At 40.5% G+C, this 20,849-nt stretch overlaps 1 protein-coding gene across 1 annotated transcript in view; it reads right to left on the bottom strand.

Annotated features, from left to right (window-relative positions):
- Positions 1-19,175, bottom strand: part of LOC141768934 (protein crumbs homolog 2-like) — a 34,316-nt gene extending 15,141 nt beyond the window's left edge. The window contains exons 1-6 of the mRNA XM_074637465.1: positions 18,912-19,175; positions 10,860-11,558; positions 9,187-9,382; positions 6,658-6,797; positions 4,581-4,766; positions 4,348-4,461 (exon numbers count right to left, since the gene is read on the bottom strand). Of these exons, the coding sequence (XP_074493566.1) occupies positions 4,348-4,461; positions 4,581-4,766; positions 6,658-6,797; positions 9,187-9,382; positions 10,860-11,558; positions 18,912-18,981 (1,405 nt within the window). The 5' untranslated portion in view covers positions 18,982-19,175. The remainder of the gene's footprint in view (positions 1-4,347; positions 4,462-4,580; positions 4,767-6,657; positions 6,798-9,186; positions 9,383-10,859; positions 11,559-18,911) is intronic.
- Positions 19,176-20,849: the final 1,674 nt, after the last annotated feature.

Below are 20,849 nucleotides of genomic sequence, written 5' to 3'. Positions count from 1 at the left end.
CCAACACACTCCTCACACTGCTGGATGACAGAAGTGACACAACCAGGCTCTCTCTCTCTCTCTCTCTCTCTCTCTCTCTCTCTCTCTCTCTCTAGCTTACAAAGCAGAAGTGCCTCCACTCCTCCACTCTGTACCAGACAGACAGGCAGAAGTGATTACACGGCAGCACTACCCACCTTTTCTTTCCTCCCTCTCTTTCTCCCTCCCTGAATCCCTCCCTCACACCCCCCTGCTCCTCTCCTGTCTGCAGCCCAGCCCTAGCAGAGCAGTAAGCCTCCAGCCTCCAGCTGGCTCCTGTCACTGTTTGACAAGAGGAATGCAGTGCTGCATCCCCTCCCTGCTCCATGGGCTGGCTTGTGGATGCCCACTAGCGGCAGGAGCCGCTAGAATGAACCTGCAGGAGGTGCTGCAGGTTCAAGGTCTCGGGGCTGAGCCCCGGCTGGACCGATACATGAAGCCCATTCTGATCTTTTATTAATGTTTGCATATAGCAGCTAGTCTGTCTCATCCAAAATTACATCACATTAGTTTTATTGCCAATGGAAAGACTTGAACCTGAACTAATTCAAAGACAATATATTAGATTCAACACTAGTATGTGAGAGTATGCTCTGTTGTTACTGGATTAGTGCCAGTGGAGAAACAAATCATGCTTGGATTTAAGTATGAATAATCAGTCAATTTTGAGATGAAAGTTGGAAAGTCTCAGATTAAAATCCTCGCAATCCTCACTTTTTCTCAGAATTCTGAATTACAAAAGCCAAATACTGTCTAAATAGTATTGACATTTGTCTCAGAATTCCTATTCTGACTTTCACCCCTTGCAGTCAGATTTTGACTTTATGTCACCTACTAAATGTTGAATTATCGCCATTTTTTAAAATCCAATTTTATGGTAAAAATTTCATTTTTTCTTATATGCTCACCAGGGGTTGTCGGGAAGGGGGCTGTGTGGGATAAAAGTTAATTAAAAATGTTATGTTTGGATTATATGTTTCCTTACAGCCACCTAGAATTTCCCCTCCCAGCTTAGTTCCAGCTGAAAGGCAGGCGGATCCCAGCCACTGGGTGTCTCCCTCCCCCATCCTGAGATGGCACTTCCTTCACAAAAACATATGCCACTGAAGTACACTGAAGGTTTCTTTGATTAGGCCATGGTTTGCACTATATGTTTCTCAGACTTAAAGGAGTTACTGGAACTTCAATAATGTTTGCCGTCCCTCGGTTGTTATTATTTTCCTATTTTTAACAGCATAAACCCTGATTTTCAGTGGTGGAATTTAACAAAGTATAGGCCTACATTTACTCAAGTACTTTACTGAAGTACAATTTTGATGTACTTGTAGTTTACGTAGTTACTTATTCAGTTGTTGAACAGTAATTCTGAAAAAAAATCTGAGATTAACCTCATGATTTGCTACATGTATTCAATAATTCTTTAATTCATCTCAGACATCATCTTCGTCAATATTAGCATTACGCAGTACTACACAGTATGCGGTGATATTGAACCAGCACATGCATCAGCAATTATGGAGTTGATACTTTGGCATAAAAAAAGAGCTAAGAGCTGGAAATCTGTATAGTATATAAATGATACAGTTTGTTTGTTTTTGTCATGTGATCTGTTAGATTAAAACAAGCTTTAAAAGCATACACCTGTTGCTGCATGATGACATGATCATCCTTCAAAAACTCTAGCTGCTAACTCTATAAGCACGGTCCAAGTACAATGAGGAGGGCACAAGTAGGGTTCATCTCTAACGGCTTAACAGCCAGTTAAAGTGACGACCACCTCATGCACGTGGAAAGTCAACCTCTTGCACACGTGCCATACAAAAGTTAATAGGATCATATTCTTGAGCCACACTGAGTTTTCCTCTATCTGTGCTTGCTGTTGCACAAGAGTGATATGTTTACAGTGGAGCATACCGAAAAAATGAAGTGCAGATCATTTGGAAAAAGGCCCTTGTTTTGTCCACAATGTTTTGCATCGTCTTTTTTTTCATCAGGCTTTAATTAGGCTCCTAAGCAGCTTTGCTGTAATCTCCCCTCCCCATGACAAATTTCATAGGAGACCCCCGTTTAATACCCAAGGTGGGCGCCTGACATATGGCACCTTTTATTGGCTTTGTTGTTTTCTGCTCCTCCATACCATATGCCCCTCTCATCCCCTCCTATCTTCTGCTCTGTCGTGGCCTCCACGTCCATAGGCCATAATACCGTTAGCAAATTAAATTAGCCTCTCGTTTTGTTGATGGGAGCGTCTGGCTGAATTCCTCAATTCTAAATCCAGATTGTGCGTTTCAAGGTCAGTTTTTGGTGCGTTTCCTCCTGTTTTGAGTGATGCGGTGACAAATCTCCTTTAATGAGGAATTAATACCTTGGCTGGCCATGAGGAATGATCAGCAGAGGGAGGATTAACCCTTTATTGTTTGGCCGAGTAGATTCTGAGACCTGGTGTGAAGGTTATCTGTCGACAATGGCTTCTATTGAGTTCACTTAAGATCTTTCTTGTCCTCCACAGGGAGTTTTGCAGTGAGGCAGACCAGCACAAACACAATGATTACCCAAGTACTTGTCTTTACTGTAAAAGACAGTTGGCTTGTGACACATGACAAATTTCAGAGTTTAATCTAATCTAGTCTGATAACAATACACTACAACATGCAATAAATAGAAGTCCATGTGATTAAAAATAAAAGTCCAACAAAATAAAACAAGATGTAGTTGTGAGGAAAGAAAAGCAGTTTCTAATATACTAGTATTTGAATTTAGCATGTTTATTGTGCATGGAATGTAGAGCTGTAACTAACCCTTATTTTCATTATTGATTTATCTGATTAATTGATTGATGAATTAGTTGATAAAATGTCTGCCAATAAAGGAATAAATGCCCTAAAAAATAAGCCAACAGATTGTTGTTGATGAAAGTTCTGTTAATTGACTAATCGCTTCAGCTCTAATGGAATTAACAGAAACGTTTGGAAACATTTCCAGGAACCCTAGTGGGGGTTTGTAAGTGGTAAGTGTTTCTGCAATCTGGGTTCACAAAAATGGACATTTGACAAGGAGGGCTGCTGCTCACTACTAGTGATTTTACCAGGCAGCTTCATACTTATATTTTATATGTCATATATCTTTCTGTAGCTGTCTCACCTTCAATTAATTTACATTTTCCATCTTTGAGAAGCCCCTTCCAATCCTTTGTGCATTACATTAGGAGATAATAGTACATCAACAACACACTATTTTTAGTATGCTTACTGACTAATTTGAGTTTTCCTTTCATTTGTCACTTGTCCAGCATGAAAGACAACAACAGACGCAAGCCCTGCTTAGAATTAGTACCAAGTGGTGTCAGGACACAGTTTTCATTTTGTTCCCCTTTCTTTTATTGCCTCAGTATTCAAGTCAAAGCCCAGTTTCATCAATATACCAATGTACACTTACCATTATGGAGTTAGATCTGTAGCGTAATGAATGGATGTACAATTCCACATGATTCCGTGCTTGGACCAATTCTATTCACCTTTCATTGTTATGCAGATGATACCCAATTATATCTATTGATCAAGCCAGACAAAACCAACCAGTTAGCTAAACTTCAAGCATGCCTTAAGGACATAAAAACCTGGATTACCTGCAATTTCCTTATGTTAAACTCAGACAAAACTTACTGTACTTATACCCAAACACCTTCGAAACAAATTATCTAATGATAAAGTTACTCTAGATGGCATTGCCCTGGACTCCAGCTCCAGCGTAAAGAATCTCGATCAAAGAGTTATCTTTGATCAGGATATGTCCTGTAACTCCCACATAAAACAAACTTCAAGGATTGCCTTCTTTCACCTACATAACATTGCAAAAATCAGGCACATCCTGTCTGAAAACGATGCCGAAAAATTAGTCCATGCATTTCTTACTTCTAGACTAGATTATTGCAACACCTTATTATCAGAGATAGCTTCTGTTATGATTTGATGTTACATGAAAATAAATTGAATTGAATTGAATTTTAACAACATTTTAACAATCTAATGTTCGTCTGAAGTCGACAGCCGTCTTGAGTTGTAATAATGTTCAGCCTCTGTAAGTCAGCTTCACATCTGTGGGCGAAAAGTTCACTGACCACAAGCACATGCAGGAACTGTAATTTCAGGAAGTGCCTTTGCGTGTTCTGACTTCTGCAATCAGTGAGGATTAACAGTAACGGGGACAGGACACTAATCTGTGGGGTGCCTCTGGAGGAAGAGCAGCTCAGTTTTATCTCCGTTGTTAGGAGATAACAGTAGAAGAGGTAAGGAGATAACAGTAGAACAGCAGATAAGAGGTTTCTCCTACCTGTGAAGCCGTCTGGACACACACATTGATAAGAGTTGACCAGATCCTCACAGGTTCCTCCGTGCTGACACGGAGCAGACTCGCACTCGTCCACATCAACTGAGCAGTTGTCTCCTGCCAAGGGAACATGTTCATGAGATTCATATCTGTGTCCTCATCACTTCATTGTGAGTTAATAAGGCAATATACAGTACTTATAAAAACTAAAGGGTTTATGTTGTGAACAGGCTTACCAGTGAATCCTGGCATACAGCGGCAGATGAACCCAGCTGCCTCTTCGTAGCTGAAATTGGCTTTGCTGAATTCAGGCAGCATTCCGTAGTTCACGATATCTGAGCGCTGGAAGCACTCGCCACCGTTCTCGCAGGGTTGCTGCTCACACTCATCTACATCCAGCTGACAGTTTTCTCCCTCATAACCTGGACACATGCACATGCACACATAAACACAAATACGCATCATTTCTTTTATTCATACAGGCCATGAAGTGATCCCACCAATCGGAAGGTTCGATCCCCAGCTCCTCCAGTCCACATGACGAAGTGTCCTTGAGCAAGATACTTAACCCCAAATTGCTCCCGAAGGCTGTGGCATCGGTGTGTGAATGACTATCTAGATTAGATCTTGATGGGCAGGTTGGCACCTTGCATGGCAGCCTCTGCATGAATGTGTGTGTGAATGGGTGAATGCTGACATGTAGTGTAAGGCGCTCTGAGTGGTCTGAAGACTAGAAAGTCGCTGTATAAATGCAAGTCCATTTACCATTTACCGTTAGCTGCATTGGCCATTTGAATCGAATAAACACGGGCTGCATAAACACCTCAGATGTCAGATTTGTCTGAATAAAGCAAGCTGAAAATTTACATTTTGTCTTTTAACTACCAGGACGTATCCCTCCGTCTGCAGCTGGAAATGCTGTTCACAGAAACTCAAAGAGGGATTTGACTACCTCAACTACCTTTGACTGCTGAAATCTTTGCTTCAGTTGAACTTTGGAATGCATTTTTGTATCAACTTGACAATTTCTAGCTAAATTTGGTGACGTTTAAGAGCCTCTTAAAAGCTACTCTTTGGGCACTGATGTGCACTTTAGCATGTGAAGTCATCTTGTGACTTTCCAAGCATGCTTTAGCTACCTTCCATTGATAATAGTTGGCAAGACTAACAAGGACTGTGGATTTTGTTGCACAAGGGCTTGATCATAATTGCTTATAGCCAGTGTGGACAGTATTACAGTGACTAATATCTATACTATACATAATATGATCTGATCTGAACCTGTTCTTTCAGTCTTTAAATCCACCCGTGAAATCTGTACAAGGTAATTTTGGGACATGCATACAACAACACTCGCGCACACATACTAACAAAACACAATAACAGCAAAAATCAGATAAAGACCGCTGACGTCTGCATCTCTCTCTGTCGCAGTGTGCTCATGCATCACTTTTCATAATTCGTCACAGCCCTGACGGATTTAAGTCTGCTGTTTTTTATATAGCTCTCCCATAAATGCTGCAAAGCACAGCCCTGCTCTTTAGCCTCCTCCTGCCTCTAAAATCAAACATCAGATCATCCTTTGTTCGGTTTGATTTATGTGTGGGAAACCTCCAGCCTGAGGACACTTTTTATGTCTGTGAGCTTCTTGGTAGTTTTTTTGTCTTTTTCTTAAAGGTCTAATATGCAGGCATCATTACATTGGTGTTTGTAAATACACAGCATTAAAAGTTGGCTCCTCCTCCCGGCTCAATGGGCCGAAAGAGAGAGAGAGAGAGCAGCATTGGTCAAGTGAGCTAGAGAGTGAATGAAGAGAGGGAGCGGCGTTAGCAAGGACGAAGCAGTGAATCTGAGAAATAAAACGGTATTTTCTGATTGTTGCACTGCGGTTATGTTGTAAAGCACAAATAAACACACACACACACCTCCGCACAACCCTGCGGGAAGGTGCCATATCGACGGATTTTGAATGAATGCAGCCAAAGCGCCGCTCCAAAACAAAAAAAATAAAACACAGGCAGAGGCACGGTCTCTGTGGATACAGACACCACCACACACTTTTAGTGGGTGATAGCATAAGTGATGAGAAGGATTATTTTTGTATAAGTCTATACTTTATTTTATGTGAAAGTGTTGCATATTATACCTTAAAAAATGTCAACATGCATATTCTTTTATGATTTCAGTTATCTTATGTTCAGTGTAATAGCTATATAACAAAGCAGAGGGTTAACATGTGACTGCTTCAATGTTTGAGAGTTGGTTTATAACAGGTGTCGAGTTGGTGCCCAGAGAAGAGTAATGCATGTGTACCTGGCCAGCAGAGGCAGTCGTACTGGTTGATCAGCTCCGAACAAGTGGCCCCATGCTGACAGGGGTCAGAGGCACACTCAGGAATATCCTCTTCACAGTGGTCGCCTACAAAGCCTGTTCCTTCACAGTCACACTCATAGCTGGAGGAAGGACATATAAAGACAAATGGAATGTAAAGTTGATAAAAATGGATTGCAAGGATATTTAATCTTGGTGATCAGCAGCCATTGTGGCCACTAGTGGCAATTACAGGATTAGGTGACCTGACTAAGAGCAAGTGGAATGGCATCACAAGCAGGAAACAACAAATATGTCTCTTGGTGAGGTGTGGTGGGTTATTTTGTTTTACTATGTAAAACCATTAAAATGTTCATCTGTGACATGATACAACAGTAAACAAACAGAGAAGAGATAATAATGTAATGTCAGTTCATGTACACAACATTATCAACCTAAACTTTGCTAACATTAGCAATCATAAGTTACTGCTCATACCAGACCAAGTAGTAACAAACCCCCTGAGTGTATTGAAATGAACAAGGGTGTGTTATTCCTGCCCATTCTCATTCCCAGGGCATCAAATATCAACTAAGGCTGTCAATTGGTTAAAATATTTAATCGCAATTAATCGCATGATTGTCCGTAATTGCAATTAATCGCTAATTAATCGCATATGTTTTATATATACAAAATGTACCTTGAAGGGAGATTTGTCAAGTATTTAATACTCTTATCAACATGGGAGTGGACAAATACGCTTGCTTTATGCAAATGTATGTATATATTTATTATTGGAAATTAATTAACAACCAAAAACAATGACAAATATTGTCCAGAAACCCTCACAGGTACTGCATTTAGCATAAAAATATGCTCAAATCATAACATGGGAAACTTAAGCCCAACAGGCAAAAACAGCTGTCAGTGTGTCAGTGTGCTGACTTGACTATGACTTGCCCAAAACTGCATGTGATTATCATAAAGTGGGCATGTCTGTAAAGGGGAGACTCGTGGGTACCCATAGAAACCATTTTCATTCACATATCATGAGGTCAGAGGTCAAGGGACCCCTTTGAAAATGGCCATGCCGGTTTTGCCAGACAAAATTTTGTGTGAGTTTGGAGCGTTATTTATCCTCCTTCCCGACAAGCTGGTATGACATGGTTGGTACCAATGTATTCATTGGCTTTTTTAGTTTCATATGATATCAGTATCTTCACTCTAGCTTTAAATCTGAGCCCGCTACAACCTAAAAATCGCAAGTTGCGTTAATGTTTTATTATCGTGTTATTATTGTGCTAACTTTGACAGCCTTAAAACCAACGCTTTGTCACGGCCGTCAGCAGACAAGACACACTTTAGTGCCGGTATGAGACGCACCAGGCTTTCCATCAACTACAATATAAAATCATCTGTGGCAACAGTAAAGTTGTCGTAGTTTAAAGAGTGAAAAGGCACACACAAAGCGGTTGGGAGGGGAAATGGATGGGCCCAACAAACACAAGGCTTTCATCCAGGAGACCGCTGTTCATGTCCTGTGCATAAAATTTCACTTTCCCATTACAATCAACTGTTCATTCGTGTCCCAACGTTCAGTTTCATTTTCACTTTCCAAACGTTGTAGTTTAAAGCCAAACCATGTTGTTTTTTCCTAAACCTAATTAAGCGACGCCAAGGGCTGTGACAAAGCGGCAGTATGTGACGAGTTGGGATGAGAATGGTCATTCCTTATGAATTCATCTTTTCAGTTATAAAACGAAGAATGTGCAATTTCTTCTTCAAGTTACATAGTCTTGCTCGGAATCTTCAACGATGATAAATGATATTTAGAAACAAACATGGTTAAAGAGATGACGGCACTCGTCGTTGCAAAGACTGCGATTAAAAGCAGAAAACCTCAAGAGAAATTGCATAGACGTATGATCAGCTGATCTGGGTGTCGTCAAACAACTTCATCTTCTTGTCCAAACCTGCACTATAATCTACTGTTTTCTGGACCATTTTACATCACTTATCTTGTCCCTGAGTGTAAAATATAACATCCTACTCATCATCTGCACTCCCTGCTGTTCCAATCTGTGTTACTACCAGGTATTCTCAGCACCTCTAGCCGTCTAATGACTCATCATAATTACCGACAGTAAGTGGATTAATTATTATCCCTGATCAACTTTAATGTCTGCCATGGAGTCTCAGACTGTCACAAGACCCTGGATGACACGTCGGCCTTACCAGGCTCAACATGAGAGGGCGTATAGAAAAGTCATATAGAAATGTGCACTAATTTTAAACCAATATGGTTAAACATATAATAACGATAATCACGTACTACCACCAGTCTAACTCAATGTATGAGTGATTTGCATTCTACCTCAAATGTACAGTCCATAGGTATGTATCAATGTAACTGTTTATCCATGAGGTATTGCGTTTCAAAACCCCAAATCATTCTAACTGCACTAAAATTGTATGTGTGTGGTATGCGCAGGCTGTATAAACATGTGTGGTTGTGTGTGTGTGTGATCTTACCTGTTGACCCCGTCTATGCACTTGCCCCGATTCAAACAGGGAATGCTGGCACATTCATCAATGTTGACCTCACAGTCCTGGCCCTGGAAGCCGGCCATGCACTCACATGTGTATGTGGCGACGTGGTCTCGGCAGGTGGCGCCGTTCTGGCAGGGATGCACCTCGCACTCGTCTATCTCCACCTCACAATTAATCCCTGCAGGGGACAGAGCAGGGATGGCAGTGGGCCAAGGAGGGAGATTGGCAACCCACTTAATTATCTTAGCACACGTACAGACACAACACAATAACACGGGAGCTGCCAAGAACTCAGCTGCAGCAACACACAGACTAATGCTACTTAAACAGAGCCATGCAACCTCTTATCATGTAGTTAATGGTATAAAAGCTTGACCCCTTATACAAAGATACAAATAAAGCATACTATCTGTACTGACTAATCTCTGCGCCCAAACATGAATGATGATTTTCATTCAAAGATCTAGTGATTTGTTTGAATCATACTCCTGAAAACTCTCATATTTAAAGTCACTGAATGCTGCATAACAGCATGGTCAGCATAATAGTAATGCCATGACCATTTTAATCAAATCTTACTCCAAACCCACCAAAAACAACCTCAAAACAAGTTTTAAGAATCGAGACGACTGCCAGCCCTTTCACCAGACAAAGACATTGTTATTGAATAAAAAAAATGTTACGTCCAATGCCAATGTTTATGGTTTATATGACAGGTTGAGAGATGTTTAACAGAAAAGGAAGGCAGAAAAAAAAATGTTTCTCATACATATTGCAATTTATTTCTAATTTTGTCAGCCTTTCTTGTGAATTATTGAACACTTTTACTTATTTGGGTTTCTTTAAATGTCTTCAATTAAAAAAAAAAACAATCTCAGAGGCCAGAATCAGTCTTTGGGTGAACTGGTCAAAACCTGCTGATTTATGCAAACTATGAAATGAGGAGTCCCAAGCAGACTTAGCTTTGTTTTCTGGGGTTGCAAGTCAAACAGGTTAGGAATGACCAAACCAATGGTTAAGATTAGGGAAAGATCATGGTTATGGCAAATAAAGTATGGTTACGGTATGGTTATGGTTAGGCAGCTTTCATGCAACAAAGATTGTGGTTACATGACTGGAATGCAGGGAACTCAAGGTTTCAAAACAGTAGTCCACAAACCAATGGGTGACATCACGGTGTCCACTTCTCATATACAGTCTATGCATAATGGGCACACCACTTTGTTTATTGGCCCTGAACATTAGTATTGGTGCTGAATCATCCAATATGGACCTAATTCCTAAAGATAATTGGATTGCAATGGCAAATCCAACAAGAACTCCGATTCTGCAACGCTATCCTATCCCAGGTTTGTTGTGTGTCCGTTAGTATTGGTAGCACCAAAATATATGTTTTTAAATCAAATCAGCAAAATTACCACAAATCTATTGCCACACATTGAATTGGCCTTTTAACGCTAACCCCCCGAGGGTCTGGGGGATTATCCTCTTGGTAATCCAGCCTTGCGTTTAAATGGTGAGTACAAGTGTCTCATAATTGGATTGCTGTTTTAATGGTCAACTATATTCATATCAAAAGATAATTTGCCAAGAATCTCCATCCAACAACAAACGTTTCACCTTTCAAAAATCGAACCCTACACACAGTGACTTACCTTTGAAGCCTGGAACGCAGTCACACCTGTAGTGATCCGACTCATCCAGGCATGTGCCATTGTTTTGACATGGTTGGGAGGCACACTCGTTGATGTCCAAGTCACAGTGGTAGCCTTGAAATCCAGGCACACAGAAACACTGGTAGGCGTTAACCCCGTCTTTACAGATGGCTCCATTCTGACAGGGCTCAGACTGGCATTCATCAATGTTCTCCTCACAGTTCACCCCCTGGTACCCAGCTGCACACTGGCACCTGTGCCCAACGTCAGGGATGTCCATACAGGTGCCACCATTCTGGCATGTTTCCTCTAAGCAAGTGGTCACATTATCCTGGCAGTCCTCCCCTCCCAACCCCAGGGGGCAGTGGCAGGAATAGCCATTGACTCCGTTGACACAATTGGAATGGATACCTTCGCAGGGGTTGCTCTGACATTCATCTACATCCAGGGTGCAGTTGAGCCCCGTGAAGCCGTCCGGGCAGTGGCAGGTAAAATTGTCTGTGCCAGGTTCGCTAGTACAGTTGGTGCAAGGTGACGTCATGATACAGGCGTCATACAGCTCATCGCAGTTTTTGCCCATGTACCACACCGGTCCTTTGGGGCACAGGCACGCATAGTCACCGTGGTGGTCAACACATGTGGCATTATTGTTGCAAGGAAATGACAAACACTTGTCTGCTGCTGCTGTGCACAGTAGACCTGGAATGGAAGAGAGAATTGCAATTAAAGATGGAATAGGCAACATTTTTCTATAAAAAAAATATGTCTTTCTTACAAGACAGGGGATAGAGAGAGGTAAGGTGCCAATTTTTTGTGTAAGGTAAATGTACACAATTAAAAATGATTGACATGCATCATACTGCCCAAAACATCTGGTGTGTATATTACGCATGAGTCATTTTATTCCCTTATAGTTGTTTAATAATGTTGTGTGCTTTTATTTATATGCAAATGAAATTGGCTGTGATATGTTTAAAGCTTCATTCTTTGATGCAGAGCCTTGATTCCCCACTGCCACACGAAGGTCAAGACCATTCAAGGTGGACCATTTCTGATGGTTGCTGATGTGCATCTAAATGTACAACAGAATGAAGCTTTCTAATTGCTCCAATCAATATTTTGATTTTTTTTTAAATTGATAAAATGACTATGTATAATGTGACACAGGCTGCTCATTGTGATGAGCCCACAAGTATACAGTGCCCTTCCCTTGTAAGCTTTATCTGCATTACCCTGCGGCTTATACAGTGGTCTACCTATAACGCTGACCTTTAGGTGCTGAAGGTGAAAGGACCCTATATTTCCTCTGGACTTAAGGTCACAGCAGATGGTGTTAAAAGTAAACGTATTATGAGAATAAGCTAACAGCTGTCAGTGTCATCAATGAGAGTTTCACTCATTGCTGTTTGTACACAGTTTGTGACTTCAGACTGTGATGTGTAGAACAATAGGGATATTACTAACCTGATAAATGCAATGATTATCTGAGAATCACACAAAACATGAACCGCATAGTTGCTTCCAGTCTGACCACCAGTTGGTCCATCTGTCCAACATGTTGGTTCAGAGCAAGATAGATTAACAACTACTGGCCTAGGTGTAGTGGATGTTCATGCTCCCCCTGGTTCACAACTATCTGACCATTCTTTATCACCACTTGTATCTACTTGTACACATAAGAGATCTGACTTAACACGTCATGGTCTCCAGAGGATGAACCCTCCTGGAAACTCTATGAACTCTCTTCTTGAGCTGTCCCCATGCCAAATTGTTAACTTTGCACTCAAGGTATCTGATGGTTGAATTGCTAGGGAATTATTTCTGGTTAATCGTGGCCCATAGAGAATGGATCATACTGACATGGCCTGGCATTTGCATCTTTATTACACTAAAGTTCTGACTTCACACAATGCACTCGCTAAATGCATTCATGTTCCACAGGTGGAGAACCTTCTTGAATATTTCAATAGCCTGTGGTGTAGCACCATTATGTGGTCAAAAGTTTAGCCTCACTCATTTTATTTATTTATTTACTTATTTATTGCCTAAGACTATTGCCAAAAGTGGAAATTACATGATGGTATGAGAGCAAGTGGACCACGAGCAGGAAACACCAAACATGCTTCCTGGAGAGGTACGACCACCATGAGATAATGATCATACCAGACCAAGTAAGGCCGTGGCAGCAAAACTCCTGAGTGTATTATTAGGCTAGGGTGCATTATATCTCTTATGAATTCAGCTTTTCACTTGTAAGAGGTAAATTGTGCAAGTATTTCTTTCAAAAGTTGCATAGTACTGCTACAAAATCTTCTATATCCACTCTAAGGAAGATGAATCACAGGTATGTCAACTAGGCCAATTCTGACACCTTTTCCCCCTGTGTCTCGTAACAAGGTGCCACAAGCATCCATAATCAGAAATGCATGGAATCAGCTAGCAAGTCATCAACAAAAACATGCGAGTAACAATGTGTTTATACCTTCACTGCAACACCTACATTTCTCATTTCCCACTGCATCCACTTTAACACCCTCCAGTTCCTCTCACATGCATCTGCTAACACTTCCTTCCTTCTTCTGCTCTAACACCAAGTCTTCCTCCTCACATCAGCCTCTCACTTCTCCTCCCACCATCCTCATACCTGATAAATCCGTTGTTTGTGCTTCCTCTGTTTTAATTTGAATGCTGGTAATAAGCCCCATTGTTCATAACCTAAAAGCTGATGTTTACACTGTCAGAATGAGTAGCAGTGAAGTGCAATCAGGCCTCAGTAAGGGAATTTATGAGGAGTGGAAATGTTTTTTGAATTGCTAACTCCCAATCTATAGACTAGAGTTTAAAGTGTGCCGCTGGAATAATTGTAGACATTTTTCAGTTGAATTGAAATCAATTGAAAAATTGCTACATTTATCAAAAGTAATTTGCATTTAACTAATAAATCACATTTGCATTGAACGGTTGCAGTCAAAGGATGATGATGATTCCTTATTCTATCTTTAAATGCTGAGTTACTCTACAAAATCTCAAAAGGCTTTTAATGGTTACTTTTTGTTATTCCATTTACAAATGTATGTTATTCGATTTCACAATTAGTTTGTCTGTCTTTGATTTAAAGACATATAAGCAGTGTGCCACCAAACACGACTAAAAGTCTACAGCCACCCTGTATACTAACATGCTGATGTTTGGTGATAAATGATGTATATATATAATTTTATTTATTTTTTTATTTATTTATTCCTCAATATATTTGATAATAATGAAACACTGAGGAAGTCTATGATTATTGCAGTGACACACTCGAGACTCCATATCTACCCACTTAGATGGGTGGGATAAATTGGAATGGGTTGTCAACAGGTCACCAATAAAAAATTAGTATAACACATTACCTGCAATTATTCCTGCTGCCAACAAATGTAAGTGTTGCTTTTTATTCATGTAAACTGTAAAGCATGTGACACTTCTGACCAACAGAGAACCGCTATGAAACTTCAACATGAATTTATATGGAAGTGTGAACATGCATTTGACAATAACATTGCAAACTGTGTTTTTTCTAAGAACTATGAAAGTTTACACAGCGATAGGATGACTCTTTTTTTCTTTTATAAAGGATGTTAATGCAGTAAATCCTTCAATCTACTATTTTCACAGCCAAATGCTACAGAATGTGTTAATTGACACAGGTTTGATGGTATGTTTTTGCCTGTTTCTTCCTCCTTATCTCAACCTAAGCTGTGATGTCTTTTTCAGAAGTGTCATTTCCTCTGTCTTGCATCACCTCCCTCCTTTCCCTCCCTCTCTTGGCTCTCACATGTACTGAGATCATCTTTTACTATCTCCTCATTATTGTTCTCTTTTCGCCTCCCTTGTCAAAGAGAGCCGAGATCTTTCCCTGGCCTGGGATTTAAAGCTGAACTCAGTCGGAAACCGTGCACTTTAACCTGCACTACCTGTAATCTCATGAATCCTGTATAGGAGAGGGCTGACGGAGACAGTGAGCGTCTCCTCACTCTTCACCCCTGCATCTAAACCCAATCAACCCTTCACACATTCCAGGGCGCTGATAACAGCTCCTCCTAACCCCTCCTCCCCGTTACTCAGCACTTCATAGATCATGGTTATGGCCAGACAGGGTCGATCCCTGGCACTGACTGGTACCAGCATCACAGTTTAACAATAACACTGAGCAGAGACACTGACTCTTGGCAGGTTGAAGGGACTCCAGAGCTCCAGAGACCTCACAGAGTCTCTTCAGAACATTAACATAGACATATCACTACTCCCTCTGATGCAAAGGAGGGAGTCAATTCACATGTAATCCTGTTGCTTCATCCCTCTTTGATGAAGTCTACTTGCTATGTGAAATGTATACGCAGGTTTGGAAAAATCAAATCCTAAAATGAATCTTAAAACCAGTTGAAAAGCAGGAAAACCAACCTGATTCCAAATAAAAACTGTTCATCTTCACTAGTATGAACAGGCCAAGAAACTACCAAAGTTTAGGAACATTAACCCCAACTTTATGTAACGTTTTTGGTATTAATATATATATATATATATATATATATATATATATATATTTACATTCAACAGCACATAAGTATGATAACTTGAAAAGGAAGCAGGATACATAGCACTGACTGACATTTTACTGACAACACACCATCTCCAAAGCTTTAAATGGAAGCACTGTGACATCTTATTTATCTCTTCTGGAGCAAAAAATATGTAGAACTATAATCCATATAGATAAACGTGTATGTTGAATAAAAATACAAACAATTCATATTATGCAATACATTAGTAACAGTGGTAACAAAGGACATTCTGGGGTTAATTTGCCTTACTAGTAAAAGTAGGACAGACATAAATTTAAGCTAAGCATTAACAGGGTCAACCCGAGCATTCGACATATTTATATGGATTATTTTGTACATTCAGTTGCTACTCTAATCTTCAGATCTGAGGAAGCACATTGTTATGGAATAAAGTCTACACTGCATGTTCATCAATCTGAATGGCTCATGCCTCCAACTCAAGTTATTTTATCTGTTTGCAGCCTAATGTTAAGGAGATTTTGTGCAGCAGCACACACTTGAGTCATCTTTGAGCACATAAACTGCACACTGTTTAACATTTAGGAACACCCTGAGCAAATTTAACTTCAACCTAAACTTTAACAAAATACTCTTCAATAAGATTTGTGTTTTTATTTGCAAGATGTGTAAGAAATTACGTTAAGAGTCTCAAGATAATGCTATAGGCTTGTGCAGTAGATAGGGTGCATGTTGCTAACACAAATAACTTTTAAACTTCACACAATCTTTTAAAGAATTAGAGCGCTGTTGTTGTCCAAAAAACATTAAAAACACACCATTGAGCCACCTGTTGCCCTGGGTGACATGTTCCTTCATTACCATGAACACACAGACTTTAGTTTATTTTGACTCAGTCCTGCATACACCGTCATGCTTCCACAAAGACTCACTAGAGCACTAAACTTGGATTAATCCACCGCTGAAATTAGTCCCCAACAAATGCACAATTTGTTCCTTTTTGAGCATTAATGTGATAAAAAACTACAGTGACCAGCTGTTTTAGGAAGTTAGAGCCTTTATATTTGTGAACCGTTTTTAATGATTCAGTAGAAATCAAAGGGCTTGGTGGTGAGAGTTGTGCTTTTAAAGAGTTTTTAAGAGCTTCCGCATGTCTTAAAATACCATATCAAATGAGATAAAGACATTCTTAAATAAGATAGGACTTCTTTCATTCTTGGCAGGTGCAAAAAGCAGGGCCAGAGCCAGAGAAAGTGTTTACCCCGAGTCACGAAAACAGCGACACAAAGTCAACAGAGAGACTCGCTAAAGGGCAGAGGAAGCAGCAGCGCTATGAATCACAGAGAAAGGGAAGCCCCTGCCTAACGCACAAGTTGGGCTCAGAGGAATTTTATTGAATCACCACAAGAGACTAGCAGCTCTGCCTGAGTTCATCTTTGTGCTCCGGAGGCTCCACAGCAGGTGGCTGCTTTGCTTTATACAAAAAAATGCACAAATCCTCTCTGAATCAGTCACAGTTACACACTGAGTCAGAGACGCACATCCTTTTGTCTCCTGTGTGAGCTGCCTCAAAGACTGCTTCATTTCCAACACAATGTTTTTGTCTAGTTTGGGGGTAAAATACGTGATTCTTTTTAACTTGTATTTGACAAATTATAGAGTCATAGGACCAGTCATTAAAATTACGATGATCTCAAAATCACAGTGTGCTTTTTCTGGTATTAAGAGTAGGCCTAATGAGGAGTTTGGCTCTTCACTGATTTTAAAACTTGTTTCCTTAAAAAGGGGAATACTTAAGTACTAGGTTTAGCTTTTGCATACATTTAGTGTGGATGCTTGTACTCCCATATGTTTAATGTTTTTGGGTCACTAGTTCCCAACTCTTGTTAGAACTACTACTTGCAGTTTTAAATCAAATCATTTCTCTTTCCTAAAACTGCTGTTGTTCAGGCTTGGTTTGATTGAAGCTATAAAGGTCCTGCATTTTTTGGACCTTTTCCACTTAAATCCGTAACTTTTTAAGCAGTTTCCTTTCAGTAAATTGTTTGGCAAATGCTATGGATGTTCTTTTGTGTACTTTTCTTTAAAAGGAAGTCTTGAATAAAGTACTAGGCAAACCCTGCATCTTAAAATTCCTGTTCACCTCGTCTTCATCATCACATGTACTCTGCTTCCCGTTAGTGTTTTCATCTTTTTCTTTAAATTCTCAAGAGCTCAGAGTGCCAGGTCTCTTGCCATGCTCCTTAATACCCATCACTCCTTCCATTCAAAGCAAAGACAAAAAAAGCTGTGTAGCAGTGCAGCCGGACGCTCAGCTCGTTACCATGGAGATCTCCAACAATGCCACCCTCAGCCAATCCCGCCACCGTTTAAACGAGCTTCAGACGCTTCACACAAATGAAGGTCGCGGGAAAAATAGGTCAACAGGGTTTCATAAGGTGGTGGGGTCGACCAAGAACCCCCCCGAACCACACCCCCTCCCACACACACACACACACACACCCCAGGACTAGCTGCAGATTCATCACACATGAGAGAGTCATAACGAAACTAATTAGATCCTGTTAAATTAGTTCGTTATCTGTTAGGAATCAGGGAGTTGTGATTTGTGTCGAGAACTGACTAACCTACACATAAAAACAAATATCTTTAGAAATCATAGCTTTATTGATTACATCACTTCCATACACACACTGTTATCATTACACTATAGTGTATACAAAACCAATGATACTGCTTAAACTGGTGTTAAAACATGGATTTCTTGCTTTGCAATTAAAAGTAAACTTTGATGCTTTTATTTAATAAATAAGTAAAACTACCTGTGAATTTCCTAGAAAAAAATCCTGATAATTTCTTAGGAAGTTGCCTGGAAAGAACTTTGTAATACTAATTACAGGCAAAATATGTATTTCATTGATCGTTTATGATTGAGTTCTTTATTTATTACTAATTGTATTTTTCTCCATATGTGCAATGGTTGACAAATTTCACATATTTGTATGTTATACGACTAAAAGACCCACCAGGTTATGCTAGCAATTCATTAGAGAACATTATTATTATTGATGTGTACCAATTGAACATTGACTATATGTTCCCTATATTTAAAAATACATGATTCTTTCCAGGAAACTTCTTAGAAATTATTAAAGTACAGACCCATAAAATAAAAGGTTACCAAACCTACCAAACCATTTACTTCTACGGGATGGCCCTGTAGTGGCTCTAAACACACACATCATGGTCATACATGTGCACACATACTGAACACAATGTTGTATACTGCTGTATTACTGCTGTAATGTTGTGAACTTCACACAGAAGCAAAGGATACAGTTACAATTGTGGATGGAATTGTGAATTGTTCCCCTAAAAACTGCCTAAAAGTTCCTACTCGTGTATGTATGGCATGAATGTAGATATTAAGGTGATGTGTTTACATTTCTGCAGTAGTAGTAGTAAACTGCACATGCTGAAGCCTTACCCAGTTTGAACATCATCATAGTGATCAGCACCGTCCTCTGATATCTGGACCAAGCTCGTCCAAATTCCATGGTAAAACAGGGTCACAAACAGTCAGTGTATACAAGGATGCTGTCATTCCACAGGTTCTCCATCCAGCACACTGCAGCGCTCCATCCAGGCTGCTCCAAGTTTGCCGCTAAAGAGTAGAGCTCCGGCACCTACATGCCTGACCCCTGGGACTGACTGGACTGAGTGTGTGTGTGTGTGAATGTGTGTTATGGAGTGTGTGTGAGTCTCTCTGGAGACCAAGCGGGGCTGGAGTAAAGCAGAGTAATCGCCCCGGCAAGAGAGTGAGGGGATGAAGACATGAGCTGGAATACTGGATTGGACTCCACCACTGCTTATCTGTTTCTCTCTTCACCATGTTGAGAACTGGACTCACTGATCACTGCCATTATTTCTATATTTAGGGACCGAACACGAAAGTGCCTGGGGCCCAACGGTTCATGGCCCTGAAAGAAGGAACCTATTGCCGAGGAACCTATTGTTTTTGTAGAGATTATTATTCTGCTGCACAATCACATTTTTGAGGGGCTCGGGATGCTCGAAAACTCACAAAAATTGGCACACACTTCAGTACGGGTGAAAATTGCACAGGTCTGAGGTGATTGGGCTCGGGCCTGGCCAGCAGGCTCCATAGCTCTCCGAACGCACGCCAGTGTTGGGATTAAGTTTGTTCAATGTTTATGAAATTCAGTGGGATCATTGCTCTCATCTTTAAGAACACATTAACATTTTTTTTTCGCCCAACAGGAAGTCAGCCATGTTGGATTTCATGCATTAATTTTCATTTGACAAACACGTTTGAGGACTTTAGGATGCACAAAAACTTATGAAACTTTGCACCCATGTTCAAACCAGTAGTTATTTCAATTTGATGACACAATTGGGCTTGAGCGTGGCACGCCCCCTAATCACTTTTAGCCTATGAACACATTTTTGACACCCTTGGTATACTCGAAAACTCACGAAACTTAGCACACACACCAAAACCTGTGAACCTTGGGAGAATATATTGTACAGCGATTGGGTTCATGCGTGTTTAGCTCCATAGCGCCCCCTAACGGGTGAAAGGCCTTAGTTGGGACATAGTTTCTCCGATATTCGCAAAATTTGGTACCTACATTGCGCTCATCATTTTGGACATATTTCCCTTGACTTTCATTAGCTTCCCCCAACCAGAAGTGTTGTCTATAAAATTATAATTTTTTTATTTTAAAACATTTGTGCAATCTTTTTCAAACTCCTCCCAGAGGGTTTATTAGATTTGTTTCAAATTCGGCAGGTATAACCCTCCGACTGATGTAACGCTAAATTGCGAAGGAATAGTCGATACCTCAAACGATGATGTCATAGGTCATGTGACAATACGCCATTTTAGGCACTTTACAGGTATTTTTTTCTTTTTCGAAACTCCTAGTCTTGCCTCTCAAGTTGTAAGCAGACTCTAAACAATGAGCTGGGGCACAGAAAAGGAACTCTTGGTGTGGATATCCACTGGCTACACCAGAACCCCAGAAATATAGCCCCTTGCCCCTAGAGGCTTATCCGTCGGCAGACCGATAGCCGATGGGTTTGAGACTGGGTTTAGGCTGACCACACTAACACTTTAGTTTAGGCTAAATATTGAGAAAGTAAACACACCGTGTTATCGACTTTTCAGTGTTTAACTAAGACAACTTTCTCATGAAGTACCCTAAATTTGCACTTTCAAGTGTAGGTTGTGGATTGTTGCTCCCCAGTTCCCTCAACTTCCACCCCCACCTTTGGGAGCAGGGTTAGAGGGAGCTTACCCAGCACCTATCTGGTTGGAGGAGGCCTCTATGGTAGGTAGACGAATGCCTTACTCACCCCCACTCCCACACACACACTCCCACCCCCAACCACATCTCCTGGC

Source organism: Sebastes fasciatus, chromosome 6 (assembly GCF_043250625.1).
Source record: "Sebastes fasciatus isolate fSebFas1 chromosome 6, fSebFas1.pri, whole genome shotgun sequence".
NCBI lineage: Eukaryota > Metazoa > Chordata > Actinopteri > Perciformes > Sebastidae > Sebastes > Sebastes fasciatus.
Note: the sequence above shows the minus strand (reverse complement) of the source record. Positions and strands in the feature narration are given on the sequence as shown.